We start from the raw sequence: 20198 nt of genomic DNA, 5'->3' as shown, positions 1-20198 counted from the left end.
GTATTTTGCTGAGACAGAACACATGTTGCTGATATATAAACTATATAAAATAAAGACCAAGCCTAATTCCTCACCAAGAATCAATCGCCTCTGCCATTTTTAATTTTTTACATTGTTTTTATAAACATTTCTGAAAGGCAGACTGCAGTGTGTACTGTGGCAGAGGCAGGTCTGACCCTGTGAGTGGACTTTCTTTTGATCTACTTTCATTTCTGCTGTGTGTAGGCGGCAGGGAGAGCCACAGAGATTAATACATGTGCAGTCATTTCCACCTCTCCTTTCTCCTCTCCTCTATTACTGTGAAAGGATTCAGCAAACACCAGCTGAAGTCAGTCCGACCTCACTTTTCAATGCACACTGCCCTCTGACCATGAGCTCTCCCTCCATTACATTTTGAAAAGGGGGTTCCAGTTGAAAATAGAAAATTGCTTGTGTGCCTGTGCATTGGATTGTAAACTACGGACATGATCTTGTACTGTAGAGCAAGGCCAGTACAGCATCAGGGTTAGCAGTTCTATTTCCACTGGGGCCAAAACTGTATGCAGCACAGCATAATAAGGGACTGTGAATAAAACCCTGTATGAAATGGCATGATTTATGGTTTATTTTATTTGATTTTTGCTGCAAACAAGAGCCATAACATGTCCCAAACCAATACTACTATTTTTTATCAGGTCTTGATTGTAAATGTTACCACATAGTAAGTTCAGCCTAACACTTTTGGACTCATTATGGACAGTTTAAAAACAAATGATCAAAGTCGATACAGCAGAACCAGAGAAATCATCTTTTATTCCACGCATTTGTCTTCTTTCTAAAACCTCGCACCCACATTACCATGAATGCAACTTAGCCACTGAGCAGCATCACTGGAAGAAATTCATCAGGTTATATATATTTTACAAGTGCAGTAGTACTCCCCAAGACCTGGAAACACACAAATTGAAGTTATCCATTGAACCATAAAATCAATGTAGCTTCATTGAGTGCTTAGACACTCTTTGTGGTGTCATCTCTAACTTGTCTTTCTCCGTCCAGCTTCGCAAGGCCATTGAGGGTTCTGTGACGGTAAAAGGTGTGAAGGTGCGTCCTCCTCTGCCAGCTTCCGGTACAGGGCACCAGCAGCAGCGAGAATGAAGCCACCGAGCTCCACAAGCTGTGGGATCGCCACAAGAGCATGTCGCTGCCCCGCGAACACACCCCCTCTGAGTCCGACGAGAAATCCCAGTGAGGGAAAATAGAGGAGGGGGAAGAAGAAGAACAGGTGAAGGGGGAGGAGCAGGAGGAGGAGGAGGCATTGAGATCTTTAATCTCCCAAAGCCACAAAAGAAATGCAAAAATCCTCAGGGCTTAGGATCAATATTTAATTCTGAAAAGAGTTCTAGTGCTCCGCCAGCCTCTTCATAACTCCTCTTTTCTCTCCTCATCTACTCCTCTTTTTTTCCTCCATCCTCCACTTTTTTCTTCAAAGACCCACCAGTGCTTTCCCCAGGGTTCTTACACTGACCAAGCCAGACACTCCACAGGAGAGTGGAACACAACTCAACCTGTGCCCTGCTCTCCATTTACCCTCGGGAACCCACAGCAGAGTGAATGTGGATTATGGGGAAAGAAAGAAAGAAAGAAAGAAAAAAAAAAGGACTCATGTTGGTTGAATCCAACAAGGGACTGGGAATTGGTTGCAATCTTAAAAAAGGGATATTTTTTTTGCAGACTATGTTTAGCTTATGTATCATTAGAGTGTTGGGATCAAAGTTTGGACCTTATTGAACAAGTCTTCCACTTGATGAGAGAAATTCAGCAATGATGACGAGGAAGAATAACGTATGTTTGTTAGAGTGAGTGTATCTAATGAGAAAATGTGAGTGCGCGTGAAGATGGAGGTAGCAAAACGACTATTTCTTATAGGATTTTCTTTTTTTTTGTATTGCCTTTAGAACACATTTCAGTCTTTGTTTCCCAGCTTGAATAATTTTATTTCTGACTGATCAGGTTGTCTGTGTTTTACTGGAATTTGCCATAGCACCATTTTTATCTGCAGTCTGTCCCCTTGACAAGCACTGGACTACGGGGACGGATGCCTTAGTTTTCTTTATTTTATTTTTTTTCTTGCTTCCATTACTCCTCTCTTCCTTGGTCTTCTTATCTCTTCAGTCTTTGATGGTCAGGTTGAGAGTACCATCTATGCAAGCAGACATGCCTGTAGGCAGTGGTGGAAGCACCTGTAGCCCTTTTCATAATGTACACTCCTTTCATAATCCAGTCTTACATGACAAGGACACATAGAAACACACACAACGAAGACGGCAGCGACGCACTCCGAGAGTCGCAGTTTTCTGCTTATCTAAATATAGCTCTTAATAACCGTTCCAGAGAAGGTTGGGGGCGGACGGACAGGGCAGGAAGCGAGGGAGAGATGAAGAACAGGGAGCAAATGGATGGCTGAAAGAATGAAGACATCATTACCTAACCAGCTGCTCTGGGTCCTCTCATCAATCTGCCTTTGATTTCCATGTTAGCTAACCTCCATCACTTTCAGAGACACAATAACCCCCCACCAGCTATACGACGCAGTGGTCGAGGGCAAACATGTTGCCGACATGCGGTATGTACGTCATCATATGACAGCATGTGAGCAGCAGAGTGAATAACCAAGCTGTAGTCCAACCATTTCAAATTAACTTAATTTAACATAATACTTACCCCAGCTACTCGTCCAACATAGTTAACCGATTCAACCTCAAACCCTAGGCATTGACGTTTGCAGGTTCAGTGTGTAGGATTTGGTGCTGTTTAGTGATGTTGTGGCAGACTGCAACCAACTGAAGACCCCTCATCTCCCCCTCACCTATGATAGCCACTAAAAAACATAAAAGAGCCTCTCTGCTTCTGTGGAAACGTGGCGGTGCAACATGGCAGAGTTGACGTTGGCTGTGTATGTTTCTGCATATCATGGATATGTTGCAAATACATATTTCTGTAGGTTCAATATGTAATTTCATGGTGTGTCATGGCTGTTTTTTTAGATTTAGGAAAAAAATCCACTTGGTTAGGAAAAGATCATGTTTTAACTTAAAATACCTGGTTTTGTTGCCACAAATGCGTTTTTGTTCATGCGAGGTCTCCTTAAAAAGTTCCACTGGTTTCACACCTACAGATGTTGAAACACAGTCCCCAACCTCCACAAATGAAAGTGAGCTCGTGTACATCGAACGCAGCTTAACACATTATGTATATTGTCCATGTGTTACATATGACACGGACACATCTCAACGTATCCATGCTGTGCAGAAACATTAACTGCCATGTTTTTTCTGCCTGCTGCGCTGGACGAGGACCCACTTCCTCTGTAGATTTAAAAGGCTCATTCTATGGATAAAAATCAACTGATTTATCAATTCTAAGGGAACGAAAACACAACAGTTCTTCATTTCAGGTGTTTTTACAATAATGGAAACATAATTTTAATAAATATGATATCCTATTCCTGCCAATAGATCCCCCGAAATCCAACACACTGGACCTTTAATGACAGAATGGTTTCTGACTCAGCAAGTAGTCTGATGTGAAAGATAATGTATATGTACTGTGTATTTAATAATTCATGTCTGCCATAATGCTTGAGGCTCGTCAGTGTGCTCTCTGCACATCGCCAGAGGAACATTGATTTGTTTTACCCTCTCCGTTCCTTCCACTTCCACTAAAATGGGCTGCTGCACCCAAACACGTCATTTAAGACACTCTCCTTTATTATTTTTCTATCCTTTAAGTTTGTTTTTTGTATGAGTTTTTTATTTTATTTTATTTTTTTTAGGAAAAAACAGATGTCCACTACTATCTACAGAATTAGCTCTACTGTTTGGATGCCTTAAGTATGCGCTCATACTGAACTCCATTGTGTTTTTCTGCATTTGATGCATCGCATGGATTTTTATTTTTGGCGGTGTCTTGTCTTGCTGCGCACCACTAAAAGTAAAAGCTAAATAGCATGGCTTTGCATGACCGAGTGCATGTAATATTTGTTTTATAATGAAAATTTACCAAAAACAAAAACTTGATGGATATTAATGTGGGGCGAGTGACTGATGTGGTGTCTTAGTATGTTCGCCATCCTGTGCCTGTATGTTATGTGTCTTTACAGTATATTATTTTATATTTTCTAGTGTTCGATTATTTCACTTTGATTGGCATCTTAATTTCATCCAATGAGTTTTATTCACTGCCTGATTTTGAGCTGGGGATGGGGGGGCGTACAGATTAATATATTTAACATCATTCCTGTAATGTAAAACCATAATTTAATGTCTTAACCAATCTAAAAATTGATGACTATTCTCCTTTTAAAAGAGTGTTTTGGGGGCTTGTTTTATGATATGTGTTGTAATTGTTTCACATTTGATGATCTTACAGTTTGATTTTGATGCTGTCCCATTTGTGTTTTTATTTTTTTTTATCTTTTGACATGTCTGATATATTTCTACGAAGAAATGTATTTGTAAAGTGCAAATAACACTAACGGGGTGAAGGCTCGTGAAGGTTCGCTTGATAGGAAAGCAAAAAGAGAAGTTAATGATGAAGGGACCAGCATGGGGTCTGTCGGTGACATGCTCATTCCACAAGTGCCTCTCTTTTATCGATAAGCAATCGACACCGAAGTGTTTGAATCTGGTTTACTAGTCGCATGCATGTGGATGAGGCACTTTTCACACATACATGTGCACAAATATGTAAGTGGGGTGGATGATGTGTCAGTTATATATAACAGTGTGCTGTTATCGCCATGGTAACCTGCCGTCATCGTCGCAATCCTCCCATCTGCTCGCCCCAGGGGCTGACTGAGATCCACTCTGATTTGGTTCTGTTCATTTCTTTGTGCTTTTCATCGATTTTCATTATTCTGCCTTCTGCCAGAGCCTTCCCCTCGGCACACATTTCAGAATTGTTCATCTCATTTGCTACCAGACAGATATAGACTGAGTTAGATGCATATTTATTAGTCTGTATTAATCAAAGTAGAAGTCGTAAAACAAACAAAAAAAATGTTTTTTGTTTTTGATTCTTTTTATGAATGATCAACTTGTAGGTAATCAATTTGTGCAATAACGGTTGTTCATCTCACTTTGTAACCAAGTTTTGATTAATGATATGAATGCAAGATAACCTTATTTTTGTAAAGAAACCTGAAAAGTGTAAAAAGATGTATGTATATGAGGAACTGACGCTCACACGGGAGCTCATGTGTGATAAAGTGATGTGATGACGGCTTAAGGGGGAAGGTTTCCCAAAAGCTTTAGTAAAAGCTGTCAGAATCGCACTAGAATCAGAATTAACGTATTTAAGGACACTGTGTGCACCTTTTTAGGTGTTGTCTAGTCTTTGTTCAAGAGGATTAGCTTATACTCCTCAATTTTGGCTTTGGGAAACCTTCCCTGTCTGGTCATAAAAGGCTCTGTGGTGAAACCTGCTGCATGGATTGTGGCTGGCACTCTCATACAAACCCCCCTTAAGCAGTGGCGCTAAGTCAGTTTTATCATACTCCTCTCTATCCTCTCCTTCAGTCTGAGGGGCTTTGATAAGACCAGATGCTTGCATCAGCTGTTGAGGGTTATCTTTTATCCACTCCTTAGGGCTCTTAGGGACTGTACATTGTACATACTGGAGGCCCCCACTAGCCCGAGGGCCAAACCAGACAGAGCTGAACAAAATCCAGAGCTATTTTTCACACAGAAAAATGAAACATTGTTTTGTATATCAGGGATGAATAAATGAGATTTTAACAAACAGGTCTTCTGCATTCTGTTTTTTTTTTTGCATCTCCTTGGACGTGTGTTATTCTGCAGCTGTGATCCTTTCCTGCAATTCCTCTTCCTTCCCTTCAGTAACAGCTGTTCCACACCTGAGGTGTTGTTTTTGTCATTCACCGAAACTCCCAGTGCGGAAGCAAACACATTAATTCTATAATAATGTTCCAATTAGTTCATTATGTCCCAAATCTTTTTTTGTCGCAGAGTGAGTCAATCGCATTTTACAACATTTGCACCTAACCCTTGTATTTTAATTGGATGAGAATTCCTCTTTAATGTTCAAAGTTTTACAAATTCAAACAGGCTTTATTGGCACGGGGAACTTATTCGCATTGCCAAAGCAAGTGTGAAATGACAAACAACAACAAAAAAAATACTTAACTGGAATAAATGGGAATTTGCTGTTAGAAACTCGTGTTTGAAGATAAAATAGTATTAGAAAAATTGAGACTTGCAGTTACAAGGAGAACAGCATTTTATTTATGAATGTAAAGTCACTGCAACATTTATTTTTATGCCCCATAATGAATTGCGTTCTAAACCCAACACACTGGACACAGAATAAAGTATTTAATTGCGAATTTATTACTTATTTATTGTCAAAACATATTTCTTTGCACCAGTCAGGATTTTTAAGGGAAAATGCACAAAATAGCTTTTAATCATGACACAAACAAATTGTTCAACAGACGAGAGTATCTTGACAGGTTGTGGGTTGTTGATATTATGTACATTATAGTACTGATCAGTCACTGTTCGTTTGTGAGAAGACACTAATGTTGCCTTATGTGGTATGTACAGCAGACTGCAACTTATTATAATTTCAATATTATTCTGTGACAAAATCAATTCATCATCACACTTTTTTTAACAGGTTAGACAAATTGGCCAATAATACCAATATACAGAGACATGATTTTTATTTATTGTGAAAATGTTTTGAAGGACCTACTGTATATGAGTAGGTGAGATTTCCAAATCTTTTCGATTATGAAAAAGTATCAATAGACTCGATCCACAGAGAAATGCACAGTCTAGATTTAGAAACTGACTTCAAATAAGCCACCAGGACTTCCATAAATTTGTCATGACTATAACTATACAGTCACCGCCCACAGCCAAGGCAGCAGCACGGCAATAGTTTCGAACACACCAATCATCAGCACGTCTAGATTACATACAGGGTCAATGACAAAACGTGATTGGAAGCGTTATTGTGTCGAGTGACATGATGATGTGAAAAAGCGCTTAAGACAATCAAGTGAGTAAAAAATATTGAACTCAAGCAACTTTTTGCAAATGTTTTTGGGTTCACATGATTTATTTTATCGGGTCGTGCAAGTAGATGCAATTATTTCCATAATTTTTGGTCTGACTGCAACATTAGAGAGCTGACCAAGCTGACCTTTCAGGAAGGGGGCCCTTCTGATCTTCTGGAGGAATAAACTGTCACAGTATAGACTGCTCGGATCCGCAGCCATCGAGAGGAGAGCTCAGGGATTACTTTCAAACTTCTGGGATTCAAAAATAGATCCCTCCCATTTATTAACCTGACTGCAGCAGCAATCTGCAGAGGTGACCTTCATTGTCGGGTGTGTATGTTCGTAATGCTGACTGCTGATTAAAGATTAAATGTACTTTACTGAATGAATGTTATGTTACAGAGAGAAGAGGCGTCTCTGCTGAGTGCTGAGTTCAGAGATTAAATTCAAACACACACAGACACAGACACAGAGAGTCAAACTTGTCTTCGTTCCTCACTCATTTCAACAAAATACATCACAAAGAGCTTGTCGTTTTAAGAGAGCTCATTGAAGAAATCTTATAATATATCTTTAAGAGGATCCACCCATTATTAGTACTCAGAACTCACTTCTAGCCAAAGGGTTTGATCCACTTCTAGAAGAGTGCGCTGGGGAAGGAAACTGGTTCTGGTCTCATCTGAGTCATCCAGGATGTTGTAAACTTTATAAAGTTGATTAAGTAGTGGAAACTGTGGAAGTCAGTCCAGTCAGCTGCAGTAACAGAGCACTGTATTCAACTCAGCTGCTTTCCCACTGGGAGTGTTAACCGCAACAGTTGGCACTGTAATGAACTGCAGCCACCACACTTTTTCACAATCTCAAGTTTGTGAATATGCAGTTGTTTCTGTCAGTGTTTTTCTGTCCCCTCCTTATGGCATGTTCCTGTTCACAACACACACACACACACACAGACTCATGTGTGCACACACACACACTCCATTCTGTTGTTTTGCTGTGTGTGAATGTGAGGAGAGCATCTGGACTGTAATGGGCTGGGACTGCAATGGTAAAAGCTTAATGATCTAAATGAGTTCTTTCGTTAAGTAGGCTGCAGCTCTGTCACTCAGTGAGTGTCAGGTGGGAGCACGAGACTTTCTCTAGAGAGACAGAATGAGTTGTGCCTCCGTCTGTTTATGGGCATGTGTGCCTGCCTGTGTGTTGCAGAGATCATTAAGCACTTTTTTTTGAAGTATCTATCGTCGTTCGTACCTCCATTACAATCTATAATCCCCTCTTAGTGCCAGGTACTATCAGTAATAATATGACACTTTGATATCCTTCACACAAGAGGCTATGAACATGTGTGTGTGTGTGAGTGACCATATGCTGAATGTGTTCAAATTCTCGTAGGCTGAGACACCAAAGACGAGATTAAGTTGTAACGAGCACGGCTGCGGTCGCTCATCTGTTTTGCGATGAGTGAGGTTAGAAACACTTGAGCAGCGTTTAGCCTTGTTGTGCAGAGCGCCATCTGTCCTTGCTGACACCGCCCTCGTTTCTGATGAATATTAAATAAAGGTGTCACTAGAAAAAGAAAAAGTCTCCCTGCCTCCCAGTAACTGCTACAGTGTAGGAAGTGCTTGTCGCACTTGGAGACTGATTGATGTAATGGCTGGTAAGAGGTGCAGACAGGGCTCTGTCAGAGACAGCCGCAGTCTATTCTCTGTCTGTACGGGCACATGTGTCTTCATCAATGCCACGTCTCGTAACAAGAATGGAAAAATGTCAAAAAAAAAAAATATGCTGAGTAGATTTTTGCCATCTATCAGTCTGCATGTAGATTTAAAGGTGCAATTAGCGAGTCTGTAGACAGACGATTGATTGTTCAGTCAAATTTCCAAGTCAAATTCGGACGCTTTGTGTCGGTGACAAGCTGCAAATGACACTCAACAATCGACTACATTTCACATTGCATCTTTAATAGATTAATATCGGATCTATGAGTACAGTGCAGTTATGTTCAGGATTAAGAATACCTTAGGAGACATATCACTGAGCGTCAGTTAGGAGTGGTGACTTGTTTTTAAGGTTTATAAAACAATCGTCATAATATAAGTAAAGGATAAAGACAAGTTTTGGAATAAAAGGAAAATTGCCTCGCTTTTTGTTGGTTTGACCTTCGTTCCTCTCGGCTATGTCAACATCTTACTCAACCTATAAATTGTGGACCACTCTGGCCATTCTGGTTTCTTGGATGGTAGCATGTTATCATCAAACTGAGGGTGAAAGCAAAAATTGAAAAAAAAACTATTTATAAAACAATCTATTTCAACAATCAATAACTTTACTAGAAACGTGTGTGGGAACCCATTGTCTTAAACCATTTCACTTTTTACACAAGCTGAAACTAAACATGTCAAGTTGTATTAACATAGAGCCATAACTGGATACAGATGAAGTGTATTAAGTTTACATTAGTTGGCTTTACTCAAAATATTTAGTTCACGTAAATGACTTCTTCTCTAGGGTCTAAGTTGTATGTAATAACTATTCAGTACGTACAATTTAGGGTTAGGGTTAGGGCTCAGTTTATCTGTATACATCTAGTGGATGTGATGAAATGATGTACGCATGAGATTCACAGTTTCATCACAGGACATTGTCATGTCAAGTCATGTTTTTCATTGTTGTTCTAATATCGTGATAAATATTGGATCAAGGACTATTCATCTCGATATTGTTGTACCAGGAGTCTTAAGTCCCCAGCTTTAACCAGTTGGGTTGATTCTTCTATTTTTTCCAATCATTGTGAAGCACACTAATAGGGAGCATGAGCTGCGTTCTGACCGTTTTAAGACAGGTTAGTTTTTAGCCTGCTGATGCATGTGTTGTTTGTCTTCCATTCATACCATACCACCACCATCTTGAGTCAATAAATCTGAGTGCTAGGGGGATAACGGGCCCCAATAGGCTTAGTAATTCAACTACGTGTGTGTGCAGACAGAGGTGGAGGAGATGAGTGGTGACAGGCGTGAGATCTCATTTTGCCTCGGAGTAAAGCCTCACGTCAGTCCAATTATATTGATCTTGATCAGCGGCCCGGGACAAGTGTTTGGCTGTTGTCAAAGCCGTTTCTGCTAACATTCACCCACTTATTCTTGTGGAGAAACTCACTGTGAGCTGGAATGTGCTGACTTACTTTGTCGAGATTTCAGTTCAAGTAGAAGATGTCTCAAACAAAGAAATTCACCCCGAGTGTCGGACTGTGTGGTGTGATCACATATGAAACCCAGCTCTCTGGCTGAATTTGTTTTCTCACAGCAGAACTCTTCCATCCTGCTGCTCATGTGTGCCCTCTGACCAACACACCATGTTTACGCACCGGACAGTTTCCTCCAGATTTTCACGTTCCATTGTCCTCCACTCATTTAGGAAGCTATGAAAAGTTGATAATTTAATATATATGACTCGCAACCATGAAGACAGCTATATGTTATTTCCATATATCTGTGCGTGATGCCAGAGAGAAATGGTCGCCATGTGATGATGGTCTTGGATAGAGGGAGTAGGAGTTGGAGAGTTATACACAGAATAAGCAACCTTCACAATTCACAAAAAGCTCTGCAAATCTTTTCTGTACAAAACACACATTTATTGAACCTTGAATCATAATATAAATTAGTTTGACACAGACAAAGTTTGCAGCTTTGCTTGTTCAACTTTTGACTTACACAAGAAGAACATGCAAAAAGTACACTTATTACATTGTTCATATAAAAAGATTACGAGGACTGAGATGGAGCTACTTGTTTTAAGTCAAACATGCATTTTTAGAGGGTTTCAGTCATCTATGTTCAGTATTTCATAGGCACTCAGTGTGGGACTTCATATGTATCTAACTTTGGCACCCCGCATTGGTATAGTAATATCAAAAAGATATTTTGGCAGACAGCAAGCCCTACCCCGATGGATCTGATCCAAGCACAACAGAAGTTACTGAGATATATTACAGTGATCAAAGTGTTACTGAACGGGTGGACAAACACAACTTAACTCAACTCAACTCATTCACAGACTTAACTTATTATTGGCTTGATACATGAGTGAATCTCACTGATGACGCTATAATAACATGATTATAGTCAAACAATGGTAGCTGAGAGAAGCACTACGAGGCTGGAGCTCAGAGGTGAGCTTCACTTCGATAAGTGGGGACACCCAGTGGCTCCAGCCCAGCTGGTGCTGCGGTCCGACGGACGCTCACCACCAGGGTACCATCAGGGTTAAGGGTCCCACTGACTGACAGGGGGTCCATATCCTCTGGGAAGAGGGATTTATGGGTGAATGTGTCACTGATGCTTCCATCATCAAGTACCTACAAGACAGAGACAAAATGTTCAAAAAAGATGAAACGCTGTTGGAAAGAGTTAAACAGAGGGGAGCAGAGATGATGAAAAAAGTGGTCATCGAGCACTGGAGGGCGACAAGAGAAAGTGAGAAGAACAACAAGGCTAAGAAAGGTGTGAAGAGAGGGTGAGATGGAGGGGAAGAGAGGAAGGTGAAGAGGTAACAGCTGCTCAGTTGGTGAGCAAGAGAGGAAAAACAGGGAGGAGAGAGGGTAGAGGAAATGAACACTGACTAGTTCTCTCTGAGGACATTTCGGTGCTGTTACCGGCCTTTAATGTGAGTTGAATGGTTGTGGATTTTTGCCAATTTGTCCGCTGACCCCTGTTAAAAGGATCTTCCTGCACTGCTGCAGAGGATCCCACTGCTTCTTCTCCTACTCTCTCACGTTTTAAACCTGATTAACGTCAAACTGTGAGGGAGGAGAGGGTGAAGGCAGGAAAAGCTGCAGCCTGTCTGCAGGTCAGATATAACGGACATGATGGAGGTTGTTTGGTTTTCTATGGATTATGGTACTGATCAATCACTGTTGGTTTGTGAGAAAACACTAATCTTATGTTACTCTCTGCAGTGGTATGTACAGCAGACTGCAACTGATTACGTTTTCAATATTATTCTGTGACAGAATCAATTCATCATCATACTTTTTGAACAGGTGAGACAAATTGGCCAATAATACCAAAACATAGGTACTGACACTTTGTCTTTTCTATATGTAAAGACTGTATACTGCAGATATGACTACATCATAGTGGGGGGGTAAAAGGTGACTTGGCTTGGGACTTGACTACCCTTAAAGCGAAACTCTCGCCAAAAAGCAACCGAGGCTTTATTTGGGATTGAATATGAGTCAAACCTTCGTGTGAAAGCATAATTACGACGAAAGAGGCACTTTTAAGATTTACCGTAGTTTCGACATGCTAGCATCAAAATCGCTATTTTTAGAACACTAAGAAGGCTCGACACAACATGAAACTTTGCTCGTAGCATCACCAGGGTCTCTACTCATGAACACGAGCATTGAGAACATTGTTTGTGCACACAGAGTTTATGAAAAAGAAGGTTTTTGAACTACTCACGTTAGCTGCTGCACCTCCTGCGCGTTGCCGTCATGCCAGACAAAAAGTGTTGATCCCCGAGTGCGACCTGACAGGCAGGAGAGTATTGGTGAACCGCTCCTCAAGCGTGCCTGTCAGGTCGCACTCAGGGATTGACACTTTTTGTCTGCCATGACGGCAACGCGCAGGAGGTGCAGCAGCTAAGGTGAGTAGTTCAAAAACCTTCTTTTTCATAAACTCTGTGTGCACAAACAATGTTCTCAATGCTCGTGTTCATGAGTAGAGACCCTGGTGATGCTACGAGCAAAGTTTCATGTTGTGTCGAGCCTTCTTAGTGTTCTAAAAATAGCGATTTTGATGCTAGCATGTCGAAACTACGGTAAATCTTAAAAGTGCCTCTTTCGTCATAATTATGCTTTCACACGAAGGTTTGACTCATATTCAATCCCAAATAAAGCCTCGGTTGCTTTTTGGCGAGAGTTTCGCTTTAAGTAACGACTCAACTTGACTTTCCTTGACTTGACTGAGTGTTAATGCATTAGTACTGAATATAATAGTAGTAGTATAATACACCTAATAATTTAGTACTCAATAACCTGAGTGGTCTCAGCATGGACCTGAATTATGAGCGGTTTGACCAGAAATTGTTACATTTAAACACTTTTTGGAGACCAGAATAGGTAAAAATGTATAATAGTACTTTGCAAGAAAAGTTGAATTTAGAGAGAACCCAGAAATACAGCACACCAAGTCTGCTCTGATTGGTCAGATCAAACACACCTGAGCCAGCACCGCTCTCCTTGTCTCTGGTCAGCTGCATCATATTTTAAACTCCCTGTTAAAAAAATGATGCAAATGTGACATAGTGATGTCATCACTACTGACTAGGTGAAGGAAAGGAAAAAAATGAAAAGCAGAAAAGGTGTCCTTTAAATGAAGTTGTAATTCTTTTGATTCCTCTATTTGTTTTATTATATACAATTTATATGTATTACAATTTAATAATAATAATTGTAAATTAAATATATTTATTTTCTTTTTAGCCACTAACCATGATGATTCATATTCATATTATACTGAGGTTTTGCACTGATTAACTCAATTGATTTAACATGAAAATGGTCACATTAGCAGTGCCCTGGATGATCCTCTGGTAGACCATGCTCCCCCCATGTACTGACACTGAGCAATCAGCCGAGCACGGGACACTAACCCACCTTTTCTCCCCATTCCTGTCCGGTCTGTCTGTTTTTTCATCTTTTTTTGTCTTTTTCCATCTTTTCTATCACTACGTCTTTATATGTTGTGGCTGTGTGGGATGTGCACTGATGACTCAAAAGCACTAAAGTAGCAAGCCTGTTTTGAAAATGTAAGGAGTAATAGTAGTACAGATATTTGTGTAAACTGTAGGGAGGAAAAGTAAAAAGTTGTACAGATACCTGAAAGATCTACTCAAGTATAGTAACAAAGGATTTGTACTTGGTTACTTCCCACCTCTGGTAGCGGCTTACGTTCGATTCCATCCCCGAGCCCTTTGGTGCTTGTCTCCATCTCTTTACCATCTCTTTCTACAAGCTGTCCTGCCCAATAGACGCTAGAGGATGCTGAGCACTGTTAATAATGCAGACCAGATCAAAAATGCAACTGACTGCCCTCAAAACTGTGTCAGTCAGTCAAAGAGTAGACAAGAGTGTTCATTCATAGGTCTGATTCATTCCCACAGTCATATGACGAGTGTGGTGAGAAAAACACATTTGAGACATGTTCGCATATGCTCTGCTGGTTCCCGCCCACACCATCAGAATTATAATAACACACCTCTGCTAATTTACACATGCACACACACACACACACACACACACACACCTTCTGAGCGTGAATGACGACATGGTGGTTGTAGGCCATCACCACTATATCATGTGGCTCAAACCGGCTGACGTTAGCTGACATGTAGTAGCTGTCTCCCAGAGGATGCACCGGCCCACCTGTGCTGCTCTGCCGGCCTGTCACAGCGCCACCTACAGGAGCGGTGGAGAAACAGCACACTGTAGGAGCAACATCTGGAGGTTTGAACAGCGAAAGGACTCAAACTCATATATTCAGAAATATATAAACAAGGATAAAATGAGTAGAATGCTGGGAAAATCCATCCATCCATCCATCCATTTTCTTCCGCGTTGTCCTGGGCCGGGTCGCGGGGGCGGCTGCCTGAGCAGGGACACCCAGACTTCCCTCTCCCCGGACGCTTCCTCCAGCTCCTCCGGGGGGATCCCAAGGCATTCCCAGGCCAGCCAAGCTACATAGTCACTCCAGCGTGTCCTGGGTTACCTCGGGGTCTTCTCCCGACGGGACATGCCAGGAACACCTCCCGAGGAAGGCATCCCGGGGGCATCCAAAACAGATGCCCGAGCTACCTCAGCTGGCTCCTCTCAATGTGGAGGAGCAGCGGCTCTACTCCGAGCTCATCCCGGGTGACAGAGCTCCTCACCCTATCTCTAAGGGAGCACCCTGCCACCCTGCAGAGGAAACTCATTTCGGCCGCTTGTATCCGGGATCTTATTCTTTCGGTCATGACCCAAAGTTCATGGCCATAGGTGAGGGTAGGAACATAGATTGACCGGTAAATCGAGAGCTTTGCCTTTCGGCTCAGCTCTCTCTTCACCATGACAGACCGATACAACGACCGCATTACTGCGGCCGCTGCACCGATCTGCCTTTCAATCTCACGTTCCATCCTTCCCTCACTCGTGAACAAGACCCCAAGATACTTAAACTCCTTCACTTGAGGCAGGAGCTCTCCCCCAACCAGGAGGGAGCAAGCCACCTTTTTCCGGTTGAGAACCATGGCCTCGGACTTGGAGGTGCTGATTCTCATCCCAGCCGCTTCATACTCGGCTGCAAACTGCCCCAGGACATGCTAGAGGTCCTGGCTCGAAGGAGCCAACAAGACCACATCATCTGCGAAAAGCAAAGAGGAGATCCAGCGGCTCCCGAACCAGATCTACTCCGGCCCATGGCTGCACCTAGAAATTCTGTCCATAAAAATAATGAACAGAACCGGTGACAAAGGGCAGCCCTGCCGGAGTCCAACATGCAATGGGAACAGGTCTGACTTACTTACAATGCGAACCAGGCTCCTGCTCCGGTCGTACAGGGACCGCACAGCCCTTAATAGAGGGCTTCCAACCCCATATTCCCGGAGCACCTCCCACAGAATGCCACAAGGGACACGGCTGAATGCCTTCTCCAAGTCCACAAAACACAAGTGGACTGGTTGGGCAAACTCCCATGAACCCTCGAGCACCCTGCGGAGGGTATAGAGCTGGTCCAGTGTTCCACGGCCCGGACGAAAACCACATTGTTCCTCCTGAATCCGAGGTTTGACTATCGGCCGAATTCTCCTCTCCAGTACCCTGGAATAGACTTTCCCAGGGAGGCTGAGGAGTGTGATCCCCCGATAGTTGGAACACACCCTCCGGTCCCCCTTTTTGAATAGGGGGGCCACCACCCTGGTCTGCCAGTCCAGAGGCACTGTTCCCGACTGCCACGCAATGCTGCAGAGGCGTGTCAACCAAGAAAGCCCCACAACATCCAGAGACCTTGGCACTGAGGGGGTGGATGAGTGAGGAGGAAAAATAGAAATTAATTGGTTAGAAGTATGAGAAAAATAAATTACACTATAGATCCATATGAATAAGTTTGACTTATATTTTTTGATGTATCTTAATATACTTCCTTTTTTAATACACATTAAGAGTGTGCATATATAATATATATTCTTTCTCAGTGTGTTCTTCAATTTGTAATGCTTTAATTCATTATTTGATGGATTCTATTTATGTTTTAGTCTTAGATTTCTAATGAAGAGGTGTTCAATATTTAATAAATCATTCAAGACATTGTGAAATACATTTGAATTCAAATAAGTTGTGTAAAATAAATAAATACAATTTATTTATTATCTATTTATTTATTTAAAGTAAAATATTTCAGCTCAAGTAAGCAAATGAAACTCATCATCATAAGTCACACTGGCTTTTTACAGCCAAGCCCACAGCCTAGCCTAGCCTCTTAGCTGGTGAGATGGGCAGCACGTGCAGTATCGTTCAGCTAAACTAAAAGAGATAAGTATTGTGTCTGTGTTCATTTACAGCGCCAGCCTATATTTGGTTGAATCAGAACTTCTCTGGCATTGAGCTAACTGGCTAAATTTAGTATTAATAGTTAAGCTTTCTTGATTTAAGGGAGGCTAAGTGGGTGCAAATGGCAGAAAGATGAAATGACATGAAATATTATACAAGTATTGATAACGCTGCTTTAAATTTGAGTATGAGAAAATAAAATCTTCCGTGATGAAATAGCAACAAAAATTGGTCCCTTTTATTTTACACAGTTTATTCCTGTAGCCTAACTATGCATTCAAGAGTCTTAATTATTTATTTAGCATTATTATTGACCACTTTGGGGCTCCATATATTCAAGCCAAGCCTTATTGCCCAGTTGTTTGGGGTCTTTTTGTGTTTTATATTCGGACTAGAAGATAAAGGCCATGAGAGACTGGAACTTGTGTTCTGGCTGTTAAATGTGGTTTACTGGCAGCCTGGGAAGAGACAATCTTTCACTAAAGAATAGACTCAGCAGGAGCATCAAACACTTGTGGGTCATTTTTTCTTCATTTGATTTGACATTTGTGCACTGAAATATTCCAAAAGGTCAGCAACATAAAATTTTAAGCCCACTTATTGATTATGCTTTAATCTGCCTACAGCGTCACACCAGTAATAAACCTTTTTTTATTGGGGTTATTATGGCTCTGTGCGGCAGTTGAACTGCTTCAACACTTTATATCATATTAGAGGCTCCTGTGTTTTATATTAGCACATCATTTTTTTCACATTGCTATTAGTTCTTTATGTGGCCCATAGATGATGTCTGGAGCCGTACAGACATCATCATTTTTAGAAGCCTTCATGACTCCGGCTCATTACTTTCTCTGAGCCGCAGGTCTTTTTCTTCTCTATGGCGTTTTTCTTTCAATCACCGCACCACTGTAATGTAAAACACTAATGCCCTATACCTCAGTGCTGCCAAGGTGCCCATAAGCAAGGCACTGAGCCTTGACTTCTCCAGTGCTCCAGTTCTGGACATGATGATTTGTTACTGTGTCACAAATAAATACAGCTGTCTGTTCACTTCTTTACCTGATGAAGACCATCGGGGTTGAGATATTCCAATTGTAGTTAGTACTTTTGTACTCTTACTCAAGTATTTAGAGCAAGAAGCAACTGCATTTGGTAGAGAGGGTGGAGCTGGGGAAGATATCCTAAGTCAGTCATGGTCATGGAAGCAACTTGTCAATTGCAACATAGCGACGCCTTAATCATACATTCAGACCAAGTCGGGTGGTGTTGACAACTGCCACAGGCTTGTGTGGCAGTGTGGGAGTGTCACTCAATGGTCTATGTGTTTGACGTTTTGGGACCCCCACTGATCAGTTCGCAGAAAGGCAAAGCTGCGATGTTGTTATGCGACTAGCATGGTGGTCCTATAGGAGATCTTTGTCCTCATCATCAAATTAAAAATAATAGTTAATAACCAGGATGCAAAGCAAATAATTACTGTGTGTTTTAAATTGGGGCATGAGACCATGCAAATGATTAACGGAAAACATCAAGCAACTCAGAGAAATGTCTGTTGTGCTCCATCTGCAGCATTTAGCTATGCTAAATAACATGCCGAGCTACTGACCCATTCTGCCATCATGCCTCTGCAGTCCTACAGTGATTATCTACATCCACGGATGTGCTTTAACTGGTACACAATGCCAAACTGAGTGAATACGCATGACAGACTACATTACAATCCACGGTGGATTTAGTCATTCACGCTGCGAGTCTGACCGCCAGCATATGTGATTGACCACCGCAACATGACGTCGGGCTCCATCTCTCCAAAAGTCTAGTAGGCTTGAACTTTAAAACTGTATTTGTCAGCATCGCAGCAGCCAAAATTGACTACTCTCATTATGAGAGTGAATGCATTATCACTGCACCACCTGATCTGATGTGAATCCAGCCAAAAGCACACCCTGCTTCACCATCAGTTTTACTCTAAATGTGACTATAACTTACAAAATGAATTTGATGCTGTATTGAAGAACAGTTGAAACCGACGATTAGCACCATAAATTCATTTGGAAAAGTTGGAAAATTTGGAGTTGCCCCCTGCTGGCCTTTAGAAATAGTGCAATTTTAAGGCACTTCTGCGTTGGCTTCACTTTTCAGACTGGAAAGCCCTGAGCCCAGCTTTACCCTAAACTCTGATTCAGGCCCTGCTTTCCATACAATGAGGAAAAAGCACACAGTGGATATAACGTAAGCCTCACATAATCAGGTAGGAATCTAATGCCTTGGAAAATCATGTAAGTATGGATACAGTAGTTACGACTGTAGGTAGTATGGGATATGGTTAGTACATTGGAGCAGCATTCCATATTCCTTCTTGGGGTTTTGGTTTTGGAAATGCGATCAAACGTCACCACCCACGATGGGGAAATCCACCAACATTATGACTGCAAATTGCATTTGGAGTGTAATAACAGAATGCCTGTCAGGAATAGAAACTAATGGGGAAGAGGCTTAGTCAGTTTCCTTACCAGTGTGTCCATAGGAGGATCTGCTGTGCCTGCTGAAGGGGGACAAACAGCTGGGTCCCCCGGGGCCCTCTTCTCCAAACAGAGTGGTATGATCAGCCGAGTCAAGAAACGGCTCAAAAAGGGGATCCAGAGAATCGGACGATCCCCCCAGTGAGCCCTCGGACCGAAAAGAGCTGGAGGTGCTGTAACGTGATGATGAACGGTAGGAGGAGGAGGATCTCCGGCTGGAAGATGTCAGTGATGCCATAATAGAGGATATGAAGTAGCTTTTCACACTTGCAAATAAACACTTAACAAAAAATACTCCTACTCTCAATACAGCCAAGATTCAGAAAAATCAGACCCTTTTCAGATATAATTTCTGTACTCAGAATAAAAGCGAAAGAAGTGGGTTACCAAAAGCTGTTAGACTCCCACTCACGGTCTTTGTTGTGGGTTTTTATAAAGCACTGGTGTATTGTGGGAAGTAGAACAGCGTGTCTTCCTTTAGCCATAAATGGCAGTTTGTCTATCCACCGGTGCCAAGAATGTAACGGACAAACTGATAAGGACTGGAGACCCCTTCTTATGCAGAGCCACACAGTAGAGATAAGGCTGGAGGGGCCTCTTTGAGCTGCTTCTAGCATGTGGTCAGAAATAGAAGAGTGGTGAGTGTATGGTCAGGTCGTCAGTTAGACTGACCGAGCACACGATGTGAACACTTTATCAATAATGCAAGAGAAAATTGGCCATTTAAGTTCTGCTTACCTGCTAATGGAATGACAGATACACTCTAAAGTTCAAATCTGAAATGGAGAGTGCTTCCTTGGAGAACAGATTCAAGGCCAAGATCACAAAATGTACAAAATGTTTTTTAGTCCAACAAAAGCCAAAGTATATACAGCCCCGGCTGACCTTTACGTTCCCTCTTAAAAAGCTTTAATTGATGTGACATTTGCCTATTGACAGCATAGTTGTTCTCGGTGCTGCATGGCAACAATGACATTAAAGACTGTCATATTAATAATTTTACGGTATACGTGTGTGTGTTTTT

General features: G+C 41.7%; 1 protein-coding gene across 1 annotated transcript; it reads right to left on the bottom strand.

Annotated features, from left to right (window-relative positions):
• Positions 1-10678: 10678 nt before the first annotated feature.
• Positions 10679-19593, bottom strand: hspb12 (heat shock protein, alpha-crystallin-related, b12). The gene is made up of 3 exons (XM_030442662.1): positions 19166-19593; positions 14377-14528; positions 10679-11423 (listed from the first exon to the last, which is right to left on the bottom strand). The coding sequence occupies exons 1-3, from the start codon at positions 19410-19412 to the stop codon at positions 11232-11234; spliced, it is 591 nt and encodes a 196-aa protein (XP_030298522.1). The 5' UTR covers positions 19413-19593; the 3' UTR covers positions 10679-11231.
• Between the last annotated feature and the right edge of the window lie 605 nt (positions 19594-20198).

The sequence above is a fragment of the Sparus aurata genome, chromosome 2 (genome assembly GCF_900880675.1).
Source record: "Sparus aurata chromosome 2, fSpaAur1.1, whole genome shotgun sequence".
Classification (NCBI taxonomy): domain Eukaryota; kingdom Metazoa; phylum Chordata; class Actinopteri; order Spariformes; family Sparidae; genus Sparus; species Sparus aurata.
This window is presented reverse-complemented; position numbering and strand designations above follow the sequence as displayed.